General features: G+C 44.3%; 1 protein-coding gene across 1 annotated transcript in view; it reads right to left on the reverse strand.

Annotated features, from left to right (window-relative positions):
* The window catches only part of FSTL1 (follistatin like 1), a 57,012-nt gene that overhangs the window by 15,529 nt on the left and 24,950 nt on the right, over positions 1-16,533 (reverse strand). Inside the window, exons 3-4 of the mRNA XM_055568308.1 lie at positions 2,292-2,396; positions 1-130 (exon numbers count right to left, since the gene is read on the reverse strand). Of these exons, the coding sequence (XP_055424283.1) occupies positions 1-130; positions 2,292-2,396 (235 nt within the window). The remainder of the gene's footprint in view (positions 131-2,291; positions 2,397-16,533) is intronic.

A 16,533-nucleotide genomic window follows, 5' to 3' on the forward strand; every position in this document is an offset into this window, starting at 1 on the left:
CTTTGCAGTGTCCATCATAATCGACCTGGATTTTGGATCCTGTGAGGCAGGCATCTCTATGCAGCTCACAGTGGTTGAGGTAGGTCTTGCCATTGCTGCCACACACAGGCCTCTTGTGAGGTTTGCATTGCTGAAATAGACCGTGGAGGATGCTGGTACAGTCAAGGCTGAGTCTGTGTGTGCGCCACACACACACACACACACACACACACACACACAGCCATCTTGTGAGGCGTCCTCCCCAGCAGAGATGACTTCTACCCTGCCAGGGCACAGGGAGCCTCAGCTCTGGCATCAGTGACCCTACCCTACTCAGTGTTGGAGGGATTACATCACCTTGCAGTCCCTCATGGTGCTCTGTGCCGATCCTGGCCCTGGGTCATCTCTTCTATTCAGTGAAAAGAAATACCCACTCCTTGACCCCAATCCTATCAAATTAGCAGGAAGGGCATTTTGTCAGAAGTCAGGAATCTGGATTATCTGTCACTTTATCACTTTGTAGAAAGTCATTCAATGTCTGGATATTGAAAAACCCCTTAAAATTCCAAAATTTTATGACACAAAACAGCCAGAGCTAGAAATATGGAAACATTGAAAGGAATGTTTCCACAGCCCCCAACCCCCATTACCCCAATTCTTCAATTATTTCAGGGTCTAGCTATAAGAATCTTTGCTCTGTTGCTTTATTTAGTATTTTGTTTTTCTCCTAATCTCACAACGGTTGTTTTCAGGCAGGGGGAGGGGGTGCCAGGTCTTTGTGAAGTGTGACAGAGGATCCTTCTGGACCAGGAAATGGACTAAAGTTCACTTGGCAGCTTGATTCTACTTTGGCTATTAAAGTGCCACAGTGACAGGCAAGCTTAGTTTCTTTACACTTCTGTGGTTTTTGAAAGGGGGAAGGGGTAAGCAAGTTCTGCTTAGACCTAATAAAGACATTAAAACAAAAAATAGTAGATGTGGTAAAAGAACACAGGACCCTGGAACTGAAGGCAGGTCAACCTCTCCAATTTATAGACTGGAAAACCAAAGCCCAGAAAGACAAACTTCACTTAACCAATATTTATCATTGGGTTATTAAGATAAGCAACTTGGGCCCTGAGCAAAGCCAAACATGGTCGGTCTTCAGGGCATCCAGCGGCAATTAATTTGCTTAAAATCACACAATGGTATGTGGCCAAGTTGAGGTTAACCTCCAGGTTTCTGGACCCTAAATGGCCACAGAGTGGCCAGGTACACCACTAGTGAGGACCTTCCAGAATCCTTAACAGATGTGGTTTGCAAGTTTTTGAGTTGAGACTTCCTTTCTGGGACAATGGGTCGGGATCTTTCAACTGGTTACTAAAGTGGGTGAATTAACTTGCAGCAATAAGGATGAATCCAGTCTTGGGTTCTTCTGACAGAAAGAGGGGAAAAAGGCACACATCCAAGCTGTTTATGTTCACCAAGAGAGATAATTCTGCCTACAAAAGAAGTATTTCTCAAAAGCTCACTTTGTTTTTTAAATTTCATTAAAAACAAAACCAAACCTGAAAAATCTGCATTCCAGCTAGTATTTTAAGATGCGCATATCCTTGACCTAGCAAGCCTAGGACACAACCTAACAAGTGGGACTCAATCCTACAGAAATAAAGGCAACAGCATGTAACAATATTTGGCCAAAGACATTACTCTTTACAATGGTAAACAACCTGAACGTCCATGTGTGGGAAAATGATTACATAAATCTGGTTCTTTTATATCACTAAATATAACTGAGCTATTAAAAAATGAGAACTATATGTGCTGACCCATAGAGGGTTGTGTTACATATTAAAGAGTACAAGACGCAAGTTGCATATATCTAGATCTGTCTACATTATGATCTCATTTTTGCATAAAATAGGGGGAAACTATATATTTATAGTGCAGAGAAACAAAGAAAAACTATGTGGAACAAATATACACAAACTGTTAACACTGATTACCTCAGACTAAGGGGATTTGAAAGTTATGGGGGGAGATTATTAACTTTATGTTTGCATAAATGTCTTCTGTATCACTTATAAAAAGCAATTGTTAATTTTGTAATTTGAAAATCTTATAAAGCTAAATAATTTTTAAAAGGAAAAAAATCCCTACATTCACATCTGATTTTTAATCTCTGAGATAAAAAGTTCACGTCTTTCAGAGAGTCAAGGTGTGCTTTTATAAAGATGACAAAATCTTTGGCTCTGCTCTGTAGATGGGTAGCTCCAGTGAGGTAACCACATGGCCTTGGCCACCATCCTCTGGCTCTCGCCCGCAGTTCTTACCTCGATGCAGAGGCAGGTAGGCTCTCCTTTCTCTGTGACTGCACATTCCCGGCCAGCTCCACAAAACACATTGGCACAGATCTTGGATTTGCTCCTTACTTGCTCCTGAAACACAAAGCCATCAGGGAAACACGGTCCATGGGAGGAGCCTGTCTCTGGATGAGTCAATGGTGGTGATTATCTCTCAGGCTTGGGTGTGGTCCAGTCGAGGCTCCTGGTGCTGAAGGGTCCTGCACAGCCAGAAGTTCTCCCTGACAGCCAGCATCAGTCTTGTTAGCACTGCTCCTGCCCAGGCCCAGCTGCCTATGAATCCCTAAGACTGTTTCTCAAAGAGCAAGTGCATCTTTCTAGCAAGCTTCCTTTCTTCTGAAAATGTTTACTGAACACCCATTAAATGCTAGTACTAGGCTAAGGACTGGAGATATAAAGGCACAGTCCCTGTCCTCAAGAAGTTCCAGGGCTATCCAAGGAAACACAATAAAGAGACATCTAGAAAGCAGTGGGGAAGTGTAACAGGAGGGCAAGACTCAAACAAGGCTTTCTGAAGACAGGTTGCCTTCACTGACTCCTAAAGGATGACAAGAATAAGCCAGGCACAAGTGGAAATGCTTGAGAGAAAATATAGGTATCTGAAAGACCAAAAATCTGAGTGGTGTTCAAGGCACTGCCATCTCAAAGGCAAAAGAAGGATGGCTAAGCCATAGGAAACATGCATCTGCTGTTATTCACATGGTCTCATGCAGCCCCTGTCCAAGTCTGCCTCCAACTTTAAGATCAAGAGGGCTGAAGAATCACCTGACAGAGAGAATTGTTCTCAAACCACTTGTGGTCAGACATTCATGTTCAGACACATGCAGCAGAACTGACAAGGCAGGGAATGGTCCCAGTCTATGCCACTGAGAATGTGGATGTCCACAGGCACTAACCTGTCAGTGACACAGTCCTTCCCTCATATTAATTGGTGGCAGAAAGCCAGCCCCACCTCATCTGCCGCTCAGGCCAGTGGTAGTGGAGGCTGAACAAAGAAGTACGTGATTTCTCTAGCCCTTTTCCTGACTGGCTGGGCAGGCAGTCATTCGGGCCTCCAGGCTCCTGTCCACTGGGGTAGCACTGGCTGTGGAAGAGCCAACAAAGATGGCAGAGGTTGGGATGGGGTTGTGGGACTGGCTATAGTAAAGGTGGGGGGTGGAAGCTAAGATTCCATCCTTCGGGAATCCGTCTGCCGCGTCACGCAGAGAACTCACAACCACAAAGCTTATAACTGGAAAATTCTTAGTTGGTGAATGTTCTATATCCAAAGCAATAAACAAAAGTGGATGATGACAGCGGAGAGGCTATGTCTAATACAGCTGGTCTGCTGCCACCTGGAGGCTGCTTTGCAAATTCCAAGTTATTTTCTCTCAGCCAGCTTGCCCATGATGCAGGGCTCCCATTGGTCTAGAAGCTCTTGCCTTGCTCTCATTTCATTGGTTCACAGGTTGTTGCTAAACCCATTCTTTTTTGGATGTTGCTAAGGAGAATTCAATAAAGCTGGCAGGGAGAAAAGAAAAGAAGTAATTCCCAGAAGGCTGGGAGTACTGGAGAATTGTTATTTCCTAAATCAGGAGTGGTATATAAAATTGAGTCTATTTGAGTATATTCCGGCTAAGGCCCTCTTGGAAACTGTGCCTGGGAATGGCAAGCAGGTAGAAAAATGAAGAGGAAAAAGGCTGTCATCGACCAGTGTGAAAAAAAAAAACTCCCCCTCTTCATGAAACAATATGCTAATTGAGGAATACAGACAAATATATACCCACAGCGAGTATGTCACATGAATAAAAGACACACTAATGCATAAAAAAGCATGCTTAGACACATGCCTACACTCAAAGGCACACCAGCAGATAGCCCCACAGGGAAACACCCACAAGACTTTACCACTTACAGGGTTCTTGCCTGGAGAATCCCAGGGATGGGAGCCTGGTGGGCTGCCGTCTATGGGGTCGCACAGAGTCGGACACGACTGAAGCGACTTAGCAGCAGCAGTAGCTGTATGTCTGTAATTAGTCACTTTAATTCTTTGAGCCTTGGTTTCCTCATCTGTAAAATAGGGGTAAATACTAGCCCTGCCTTGTGAAAATGAAGAGAGAGAATGTATTTGGAATTGCATCATAAGCTGTAAAGCAAATCTGCCTGTTAAGTATTATTCATGTTAATGTTTATAGAGCTTCCTGCAGAATAATCTGTGACATTTACAGAGCCTCTTTTTATCTTATGTTTGCTTTTAGTGAGTATAAAAAGTAAAAGCTTTTACTGATAGGTCAAATTCAACCCAAGTCATTTTTCAGAAATAATTATCAAATATCCGTTTGAAGAAACAGATACTGTTTACTTAAAATATAATGACTAACATTTGAATGTTGTTGTTTAGTTGCTAAGACCCCATGGACTTTAGCCCACCAGGCTCCTCTGTCAATGGGATATCCCAGGCAAGAATACTGGAGTGGGTTGCCATTTCCTTCTCCAAGGGATTGTCCCAATCCAGGTATCAAACATGCATATCCTGCTTCGGCAGGCGGATTCTTTACCACTGAGCCACCAGAGAAGCCCAATGTCTGAATAGTACTATTTACATTTACAGCATTTTCATGCCTAAAATTTCATCTTACTGTGGACAACCCTACAAAAACATGCATATTATTAACCACATTTTATAGAAGAGGAAACTGAAGATGGGAAGGTCGAGTAACTTGTCAAAGGTCCCACAGCTAAAAATGAGGAGCTAGTGCCCAGATCTTCAGACAGTAGATGTCTAAGCTCCCATTTATAAATGCCCGGCACCCTGCTAAGTGATTTTCATTACACATGATACATTATGACAACATCATAGACATCATAACCATCACCATTTTACAGATGAGGGAACTGTGCCTTAAGATGTTAAATAAATAGAAAGTGACACAGCTAGGATTCTAGCCAACCAAAGAGAAAACCGTTCTTTAATATTTATTTTCATACCTAGAAGATTGGAGGTTAAGGAAATTATGATGGGGAATTGATTTGCATAATTAGCAAATGTCAGGAGAAAGTGCTTAAGAGTATGACAGAGAGTTAGATTTGACTTCCACCTCGATCCTCTGCTCCTTACTTGCCAAGGTTGTAGGCAAAGTACTCTCTGTAAACCTCAGTTTCTGGTATGTAAAACGGGAGCACTGATCTCTGTGAGGACTGGGAGGGTCATACAAGACATGCTGCATACAGCAGAGTGCCTGCCATACATCAGAAAGCATCCATAATTACAGTGGGCAACTGATGTTCAAACAGTTTTCCCACTGAGATGCCATCAGCACCGTGGCTGTCAAGTCTCCACCCATCCTTCCTTACAAGGAATGGTAATACTGAGAACCGCACTGACTGGATGGAAAAATCCAAGGACCTAACAACCCCATTATCCTGTTTGAAGACCACAGAGAAATGCTAGTTACACAAGCATTTCTCTTTGCAGGTGGCACATCTGTCAATAGGTGGCAATCTCTCTCTTTGTCTTGTGGAGCCTGGCACCACTTGGAGCCGCAATGCAGAAGTGCAGCTTTGGCTTCAGCAGCTCCTCGCAGCTCTGTCCTCTCATGGAGATGTGGGGAAGGGGGCTGGGAGAATGGGCAGGTGCCCCTTGGGCATCAGGACACTACGAACCAGGAATTTGCTGACTTGGGGAAAAATGTCTAACCTGTAGCCCTCATAGCACCCCTGCCTCCTAATTCTGTCCATTCACAGGCATGCTGTAATGCAAGAATCAGTAAGGAAGAAAAACTTTCTTTAGAGAAGGGGTCTCTCTGTGTTATTAAAAGCCTTTCTCCAAGCCCTATCATCTCTGGGAGTAGGGGTGTCAGGACCACCCTCAAGGCTTCTAGAAAGTTCCTGAGATGGTAGGTAGTCTTGCCCATCTGCTGATTCTGAGTGGCGGGGCGGGGGACACCTTGAGAGGGGATAATCGTGGCACGAACATGCTCATAGCACAGGACAATGGCTGCCTTGTGTGTGAGTGGAGGAGGGCGTGGTGAGGAAGAGATGAGTTGGGGTGGCAGGTGGCAAGGGGCGGGTCTTGCCAAGTAGTCTAGGGGGCTCTCTGCTGAATCTGATGCACAAAGAGGACCCTGGGAGGCTTGGGACAGGTGTCATGATGAAGGTGGTACTTTCAGATATTATTTCTGGTCCCTTCCAGCTTGGAAATACAGACTCAAAGTGCAGGGCAGCCTGGAGAGAAGCTGCAGGCAGAGAAACCTGCCAGGTATAAGGCAGTAAATCTTTTGGGAGTGACCAGGGCCTGGGGCTAGTATTAATCAGAGCACTTGCAACTGAGTGAGGCTCTTCACAGATCTCTCTGTCCTCACAACATCTTGTAGGTTTCCATATTTTTAGTCCCATATAACAGAGAGGGGGCTTCTCTTGTGGCTCAAATGGTAAAGAATCTGCCTGCAATGTGGGAGACCCAGGTTTGATCCCTGAGTCGGGAAGATCCAGAGGGGAATTTCAGATTCAGAAAAGCTCTGTGATGTGCAGAGACCACATTAACTAGCGAGAGCTAAGTCAGGATTGGAACACAAGTCAGCCTGACCCCAGAGCCTCGACAGTCCCTTATTGGGAACAGTTGAGGACATGAGCTGCAGGGAGAGCGTACAGCTATAGGAGCTGGCACAGGGAGAGGTCACAGGTTCCGTGCAGCTCTCACAACTGAAATAGATTTGTCTGCTCTACCACCAGAGCAATTTTAGGAACTGGGTTCCAGGGCCGTATGAGAATTTCATCTATGCAGAGGCAACCACATTGGCATAGGAATATTCTCTGGGAGTGTGAGCTCTCAGGTACATGAACCCATAAGTCTGAATATATACCTGTGAGAGTGTGACTGAGTAGGGAGATGGAGTGTGTTCTGGAAGGGTGGACACCATGATATATTGAGAAATATCAACAAAATATCTGCTCCCTATGGAGAGATATATCAAGTTCTAGCTTTATCCTTCTATATCATTTCCCTCACTTGCTTTTATGTTGTTTTCATTATGTGTTGTATGCCAGGCTCTGGGGGTTTGATCTCATTAATTTGTACAATGCAAATTCTCCTTGGAAAAAATTGACCAGAACATTGCTGACTTTTACCAGGGAAAAACTTCTCTGAACCTCTGCATGGTGATAATGACACTTTCTTTTTAAAAAAAATTTTTTATTGGAGGATAATTGCTTTACAATATTGTGTTGGTTTCTACCATATATCAACATGAATCAGCCAAAGGTATACATATGCCCCCCCCCCTCCTGAACCCCACTCCCATCTCCCTCCCCATTCCACCCTTCTAAGTTGTCACAGAGCACTGGGTTGAGCTTCCTTCGTCACACAGCAAATTCCTACTTGCCATCATTTTACATATGGTAATGTATATGTTTCTATGCTATTCTCTCAATTTGTCCCGACTTCTCCTTCCCCCACTGTGTTCATAAGTCTGCATATCCACTGCTGCTGCTGCTAAGTCGCTTCAGTCATGTCCGACTCTGTGTGACCCCATGGACTGCAGCCTACCAGGCTTCTCCGTCCATGGGATTCTCCAGGCAAGAACACTGGAGTGGGTTGCCATTTCCTTCTCCATATATCCATATCCACTGCTGCCCTGCAAATAGGTTCATCAGTACCATCTTTCTAGATTCCATATGTAAGTGTTAATATACAACATTTGTCTTTCTCTTTCTGACTTACTTTACTCTGTATTATAGCCTTTAAGTTCACCCACCTCATTAGGACTGACTCAAATGGGTTATTTTTTTAAAGCTGAGTAATATTATATTATATATATGTAGCCCAATTTCTGTATCCATTCATCTGTTGATGGACATCCAGGTTGCTTCCATGTCCCAACTATTCTAAAAAAAAAAAACTCTCCAGAAAGTAGGCATAACCCAGGTGGTGCTAATGGTAAAGAACCCACCTGCCAATGCAGGAGACTTAAGAGATGCAGGTTCGATCTCTGGGTTACGAAGATCCCCTGAAGAAGGAAATGGCAACCCACTTGAGTATTCTTACCTGGAGAATCCCATGGACAGAGGAGTCTGGTGGGCTACAGTCCATGGGGTCGCACAGCTGGACATGACTGAAGCGACTTAACATGGCATGGCACCTCAACATAATAAAGGCCACACACAACAAACCCACGGCAAACATTATTCTCAATGGTAAAAAACTGAAATCATTTCCTCTAAGATCAGGAAAAAGACAAGGATGCCCACTCTCACAACTACTGTCAACATACTTTTCGAGGTCCTAGCCACAGCAATCAGAGAAGAGAAAGAAATAAAAGGAATCCAGATCAGAAAAGAAGAAATAAAACTCTCACTCTTCGTAGATGACATGATACTATACACAGAAAACTCTAAAGATTCTACCAGAATATTACTAGAGCTAATCAGTGAATGTAGAAAAGTTACAGGATATGAAATTAACACACAGAAACCCCTTGCATTCCTACACACTAACAATGAAAAATCAGAAAGAGAAGTTAAGGAAACAATCCCATTTACCATTGCAACAAAAATAAAATACCTAGGGATAAACCAACCTAAACAGACAAAAGAGCTGTATGCAGAAAACTATGAGTCACTGATGAAAGAAACCAAAGATGACACAAACAGAGATATACCAAGTTCTGGGACTGGAAGAATCAATATAGTGAAAATGACTATACAACCCCAAGTAATCTACAGATTTGATGCTATTTGTACAGCAATTTTAACTAGTTTGTAATTTTTACTATTGCCTTTATTCTCAAAACCTCTTAGGATAGGAAAGAAGGGGTTACCTCTAAGGTCGCTCCAGATGTAACAGCCTGTGATAAAGAAGAAATGGAGGCTCACAGCTGTATTGACAGTTTCAAGACCTCGTGGGTACAGAACTGTGTCCTGAACCAAGGTCTCCAGACTTTAATTCCAGCCCTCTTTCCAGTAAACCACTTTGGCTCTTTATAAATCAGAGTTAGAAAAGACAAGGATCCAAGGTCTAAAAAAAAAATCGGCAACAATTTTTGCAATTGAAAAAGATTCTTTGCAAGCAAAGGGAAAACCAAGTAGAGGTTTGCAAAACCACCAGTAGAGGTGATAGTGTGTCTGAGTCTCTGGGTCGAACAGCATTAAGTCTGAACATAAAGTATGCTTTGAATGTTTAAAAAAGTCTTCTGAAGTAAAACAATTTCTGGAAGAACAGTGTGCTTTGGCAGGGGTTGGAAGCTTATAAGCAAAGCCATAAAACTGTCAGCTTAATATACCATCATTTCACTAATGTGAACTGGGTAGGCTCTGTCCCTCCATCCCTTTACTTCTTCCCAACTTTCTTGTTGAAAAAAGAAAAAAAAAGCAGCCCTACATATGCCAAGGTGGAATTTTGGCTCCCCTTGCCACTATTCTGTGACAGAGCAGCTTTGTTGACATGAGAAAGACTCTCCCTGCATTGCCAGAATTAGTCATGGAAACTTCACAGGAATACGAGGGCCCCTCAGATACGCAGAGCACCACGGAGTTGGGGACAAAGGAATTCACAGAACTGGGGGGTGGGGGCGAGCAGGAGGAGACCTGGGTTGGGCACAGGGTGGAGGGCTGTTCTGGAATGGAGCCCAGTAGCACAGGCCGGAGAAAGCCAGGGGAAAATCCAAGCCACTTCAGGACCTTGAAACCTGGCTGAGGCATCATGTGACTTTGCTCAATTCTCTGCGATTCTTCTCTGAAAAGTTGTGTTGCTGCATGCTACATATTCTAGGGAAGAGGAGGAAGGAGTGATTTCTAGCAGTTGCTCTGACATGCTTGGCAGGAGGCACTTTGTTTGCAGGGACTGCGCCCCACTTCGTGTGTGCTCACGACCAATCCCTTATCTCCAGGTTTAGGCACCAGAGCCAGACCTTGGTTTTGCGGGGCCTGCAGCTTAAACAATTTGATGGGCCCTCCTTATGAAAAAGAATACATATGTAAAACTGCAAAATTGGGCACAGGGCTTTGGAAGGGGCCTTACAAGAAAAAGGACTGAAACTGAAGCTTAATTAGCTTCTCAGTTGATCTGACTCGCTATATACCCTGTATTTTCTTCATAAACAAGGAGGCTTTGAGGCCTTCAATCTATTAGTCAGAGCTCTATTTAATATTTTATGCACATATAGCTTATCTCAAGTAGACTAAACGCCTGCACACTGTGGCTTCCCACAGACTCACCACATTGTCTTGCCAGAGAAAATGCTCAATAAAAATATATATATATTTTTACATTAAGTGTCATTTGGGGTTTTTCAGGTTGATGTCAGTGTCAGTGGCTGGTGACAATGCACTCGGATGTTTAGGGGAAAGCGTGGCTGAGCTTTATGATATCAAAATAAGGGCTGCGCCAACCCCAAGAGGATTAGCCTTAAGATTAAAAAAAAAAAATCTCTATTATGGATCTGTCACTCAAGAATGACCTAATTTTTCATTATATTCATTTTGTTTTTAAAAAAAGTATTTATTTATGGCTGTGCTGGGTCCCCCTTGCTGCGTGCAGGTTATCTCGAGCTGCAGGGAGCAGGGGCTAGTCTTTGTGGTGTGCAAGCCTCTCATTGTGGTTGCTTCTCTTATTGCGGAGCATGGGCTCAGTAGTTATGGCTTAGTTGCTCCACAGCATGTGGGATCTTCCCACATCAGGGATAGAACCCATATCTTCTGCATTGGCCAGAGGATTCTTAACCACTGGTTACATTCAGCTTCTATCATAGCTTATGGGATAGCACATTTTCTACTCACGATGTGATTATGTGCCCGGAAATGACTACTTTCAAATTTCAAATGGGACAAGGCTGTTTACCTTAGTCACTGTCTTTATTATTTTACAGATTCTGTCACATTCTCTGAGTGCTGGCCCTGTCAGACAAGGATCTACACTGCCACCTTCATATGGAAGCCCTCCCACTTTCCCAGCTGCTCAGCACCATCTCTGGAATTGCCTCCCCCTTCATACGTTTCTCTTGACGTGGCCCAGATACAGCATGGCCGACTGGATGTCTGGTTTCTATGTAAGTTCGGTTTTCGGTCTCCAGTCAGAGCACAAGTACACAGCAGCACTGAGTAAGCACTTAAAGAGTTAGAAATACGCCAGGCCCTTTCACATAAACTGAAAACAACCTCACAAGGATCTATGAGGTTGGAGGATTCATCCCTGTTGGCCATGAAAAGACTGAATCTGAGTTGTGACTGAGGTAAGAGTCAGCCCAGGAGGCGCTTCTGCTCTCATGCCTTCAGGCCATGGTCCACCACAACGAGCTGCAGTCTTTCTGGGAGTGCCACGCTGTCTCCCCGACTCAGCACATCCAGTGACTCCACTCTGACACACAGGGGCTACTAACAGTCTTTTGGACTCTGTGGGAGAGGGCGAGGATGGGATGATTTGGGAGAATGGCATTAAAACATGTATTTCATATGTGAACCGAATCGCCAGTCCAAGTTCGATGCATGATACAGGATGCTCGGGGCTGGTGCACTGGGATGACCCAGAGGGATGGTATAGGGAGGAAGATGGGAGGGGGATTCAGGATGGGGAACACGGGTACACCCGTGGTGGATTCATGCTGATGTATGGCAAAACCAATACAATATTGTAAAGTAATTAGCCTCCAATTAAAATAAATAAATTCATATTTTAAAAAATAAAAAAAAGAAAGAGAATTCCAGAAAAAAAAAAAAAAAGAGTCCTCAGAGTGACCCCTGGGGATTCCCAAGATCACGTGTCAGTTGTACTAAAGAGTGTTTTTTGTAAGTTCCCTAGTTTCACCATTCCATCCTTCAGTTTCTTCAGAACGCTGAATGGAAACTTTTAAGCCAGACCACTCTCCACCCTGAATTATTAGTCTGTTGAACATGATATTCCTTTTCTGTTTCCCAACCATCTGCCTGAGACTTTTCCACTTTAAAGCACAAAGCAGAGGGTATGGATAATCTCCTAGTCTTCTTCAGTGAAGATCAAGGCAAGGAGTTTAAACCCATCAGAAAGCATATCTGACAATGCCTATAACAACAAACAAGAAGGAGAGTGACCTGTGACCGGCACGGCACAAGTTGTATGGTATATACTCTAAAAGCATATAGGATGTGGCCTTCGCCTTCATAGGAGTGTCTAACCTAGCCCAGGAGATGAAATTATCACAGACACTAATGCAGTCCTGAAGTAAATGGGGCTGACTTTGGGAGATGGGTATTATGAACGAGACGGGACTTGAGCCAAGCCCTGAAGAATAGTGGGATCTAGACAGAAAAAGTTGTTGAGCAGGAAGGTTTTAAGAACAGTTGGGTGGTGGTATATGGGAAGAACTAGGTAAAGAGGAGGGGCTTCCCTGGTGGCTCAGACGGTAAAGCGTCTGCCTGCAATGAATTGCAGGCACATGGAAACCAGCTAGAGAGAGTCTGGGGTGATGAGTCTCATTGAAGGTGGTGACATAGATTTAGACAAAGAAAGGAAGCCAAGAGAAATTTCTAAGGAACAAGGAGATCTGGCAGCACATTGGACAGAGGAGAGCAAGGAGAAAATCCAGGGAGCTGCCAATATCTTTGGCTTTGAGGGCCTGGAAGGCTGCTGGTGGAGATGGAGCCCTGGGAAGGGGCTGAATGGAAGAGGGACAAGCAATGATGAGTCAGTTATGGACATGAGTCTAAAAGGACAGTAAGATAACCCACTGACAGCTGAAAATAAAGAGCTGGAGGTACACAGCTGGACATCATCTGTGTAGACGATGAGAACAAACGAGCTCAGGAGGAAAGGGTGGGAATGGAGGGCTGAGGGCGACTGAGAGAAAGGGACAAAATGAACACCTAGAGGAGCAAGGAGGAAGGCAGGCTGCCCATGGGGGCCTTGTGCAAATCAGAAATGGTGTCTTCTCCTTTGAGCAGATGCAATACTGGGCCAGGTTACCAGGCTTGGCAAGTAGAGGGCAGGTTGGAATTTAGCCCCCCAACTGTATGAGGACTCTGAAGGCAGACCAGCCAAGCAAGCAAAGTAGACACATTCAGAAAACTGGGAGCTAAACCAGGAAGTCTAGAGAGCTCCAAGAAATGGATGATGAATGGCACTGCATGAGAAATGCTTTAGCAAACACTGGGAAGAAGTAGCCAAAAAAAAAAAAAAACTTTTAAACTTCTGCTAAAACCTGAATCGGTAACTCAAGGGGCAGACCAAGCAGAAGCAGTGAGGTCTTATGTAAAGAGAACTGGTGTAAGAGCCTGGAGACAGGCCCTGGACATGTCTCTGCCTCTAACATACTGTGTGATTAGGGCAATGTGCTTGACCTCTGTGGGCCTCCAATTCCCTGTCTATAAAATCAAGTCTTGTTGATGATACCACAGCCCCTTAAATTGTTAGAAATCTCTTAACTAGTAAGCACAAGAACTTAACATTTCAGATATTCCTGAATATCAAACTTCAATCTCCCAAGGAAACTAACCTAAGTGTCCAAGCTAAAGATATTGGTTATGTATAGACTCTCGTGAGGGTTTCAGGGTTTTTGCTGGGCTTTGGTGGGGGAATTAACGTTAGCTTTCATAGTCAAAGGATTTTCATAAGCAATGCTTTTGCATTCCCTCCTGGATCATGGCAGAGGAAATCAGGGGAGCAGTAATGGGACCCCAATTGAGGGGCCTGGTTTCACTCTTAGTTAACTGGTTGGAACCCTCTACTCCCCTAGAATGCCATTAATAATGTTTTTATTCTATTTGTGTTTGCCTTGCAAGAGAAAAAGGGAGAAAAGAAGGGAGAGAATGGCTAAAGGAAATTCACATGAGATTCACAATTCTTCATTCCTGCCAAGAACCTGTCACTGAAATATGTCTGGGACTGCCAGGACTCACATTTACTCAGCATTCATGCTCTAATTATTTCCACATGTAGTTCAAGGAAAATGGTTGATTAAAAGTAAAAAAAAAAAACCCACACACCTAAATCCCAACTCCCTCAACTAAAGAGGAGAGATAGCTCTAGGGCAGCTCAGGGAGAGTTCCGAGAGCCAGTTTTAGAAGTGTCCCCTGCAGTGCAGGCCACATCTGGACCAACATCCCCACACATTCCGGGCACTTCATCCCAAGCCCCGAACCACATAGAATTCACATTCTTTGGACTTCTGAGTGGAATATAGGATTTATTCCTCTGCTCTGGTGGAAGGCAGAAGAGATACAGATACAGACTGAGAGCTCTAGCTCTTCTGACCGGGGCTCTTCTGAATTTAGGTAGTTCATGATTTCAGGAGGGCTTCCCTCATAGCTGTCAGTAAAGAATCTGCTTGCAACACAGGAGACCTGGATTCAATCCCTGGGACGGGAAGATCCCCTGGAGCAGGAAACAGCAACCCACTCCAGTATTCTTGCCTGAAGAATCCCATGGACAGAGGAGCCTGGCAGGCTACAGTCCATGGGGTCACAAGAGTTGGACACAAGTTAGTGACTAAAACACCACCTTCTGGGCTCCAAAATCACTACAGATGGTGACTGCAGCCATGAAATTAAAAGATGCTTACTCCTTGGAAGGAAAGTTATGACCAACCTAGATAGCATATTCAAAAGCAGAGACATTACTTTCCCAACAAAGGTCCATCTAGTCAAGGCTATGGTTTTTCCTGTGGTCATGTATGGATGTGAGAGTTGGACTATGAAGAAGGCTGAGTGCCGAAGAATTGATGCTTTTGAACTGTGGTGTTGGAGAAGACTCTTGAGAGTCCCTTGGACTGCAAGGAGATCCAACCAGTCCATTCTGAAGGAGATCAGCCCTGGGATTTCTTTGGAAGGAATGATGCTAAAGCTGAAACTCCAGTACTTTGGCCACCTCATGAGAAGATTTGACTCATTGGAAAAGTCTCTGATTCTGGGAGGGATTGGGGGCAAGAGGAGAAGGGGACGACAGAGGATGAGATGGCTGGATGGCATCACTGACTCGATGGACGTGAGTCTCAGTGAACTCTGGGAGTTGGTGATGGACAGGGAGGCCTGGTGTGCTGCGATTCATGGGGTCGCAAAGAGTCGGACATGACTGAGCGACTGATCTGATCTGATCTGATATCAGAACACTCCTAAGGAAGGAATCCACTGTGGCAGAGAACTTGGTCACCTTCCCTGAACTGTGTCCCCTTTCCAGCACCCCAAATTTTTTGGCTTGTCTTGTGGGACATTCTCTACCTATCTGAAGGTTAAACATGCCTCCCCCTAAAACTGAAAGGTAAGCCACTGTTCTCCAAGGTGGTTCACACGACTTGGCACCAGTGCCAACGCTGTCATCTACTTGACCACATTTAACCAGATCTCTGGCACGTGGCTCAGTTTTCTTCCTCTCTCCTGGGTGACTTCATTGTTTACTTGGCCTGCTCACCTCCAGGAATCCTCATTTCTACAGGCACTTCAGGAGGTGTCTGTGAGTAGAGCAGGTGGCCATAGTAGACTAAAATAAAGGGGATGGGGCTTCTGAGGTTCTACATTTTGAAATGAGAACTCATTACTCTTTTAAAATGTCAACACATAAGGCATTGTTAGCTGCTTCTTTAACCTTCAGATAGGTAGAGAATGTCCCACAAGACCAGCCAAAAAATAATGTTACCACCTGGGAAATCTGATTTATCGTCTGAATTACCCCAATTCTTCTGTTCTTCAAGGCTTAGTTCAAGTTATTATACACCACTCCATCTTCAGTGACTTTTGGTTGGTTATGAATTCCTTCTTCCTTCTCTGAATGTTCATTCCTGTCTTTATGAACTCCTTCTGATCACTTTTTAAAAATTGACTTTGCAGATTTTGCCTTCCTATCTGAACTAAAAGTTCCGAAAGGACAAGGATTATGCTTAAAGTTCTGTCATAGGTCCTGGCATAGTATCCTGTGACACTCAATCAACCTTTGTTGAAAGTAGGAAAGGGGGACTGAACCCCACCTCCCTAAGGACTTGGAACAGGGGCAGAGAGACAGCTCCTATGCCAGTTCCTCTCCCAGCACTGCCCACTTCCAGGGCCAGTCTTTTTGGGGAATAGCCTCAAGACCCCACTCTTTTCTCTACCAGGCCATAAACAGCTTGGAATTTCACTAACCAGAGATTGTCTTAGACCCACAGAAAGACGCTGGGGGGGGGTGTGTGTGTTGACAAAGTGGACAGGAGAACACTACAGGACTGAAATGGCTCTCAGTCACGCCCTTTGTTCACAGTTAATGTATAACCTAGCTGACATGCTGGGGGAATGAGAATTT

The sequence above is a fragment of the Bubalus kerabau genome, chromosome 2, assembly GCF_029407905.1.
Source record: "Bubalus kerabau isolate K-KA32 ecotype Philippines breed swamp buffalo chromosome 2, PCC_UOA_SB_1v2, whole genome shotgun sequence".
NCBI classification, from domain to species: Eukaryota; Metazoa; Chordata; class Mammalia; order Artiodactyla; family Bovidae; genus Bubalus; species Bubalus kerabau.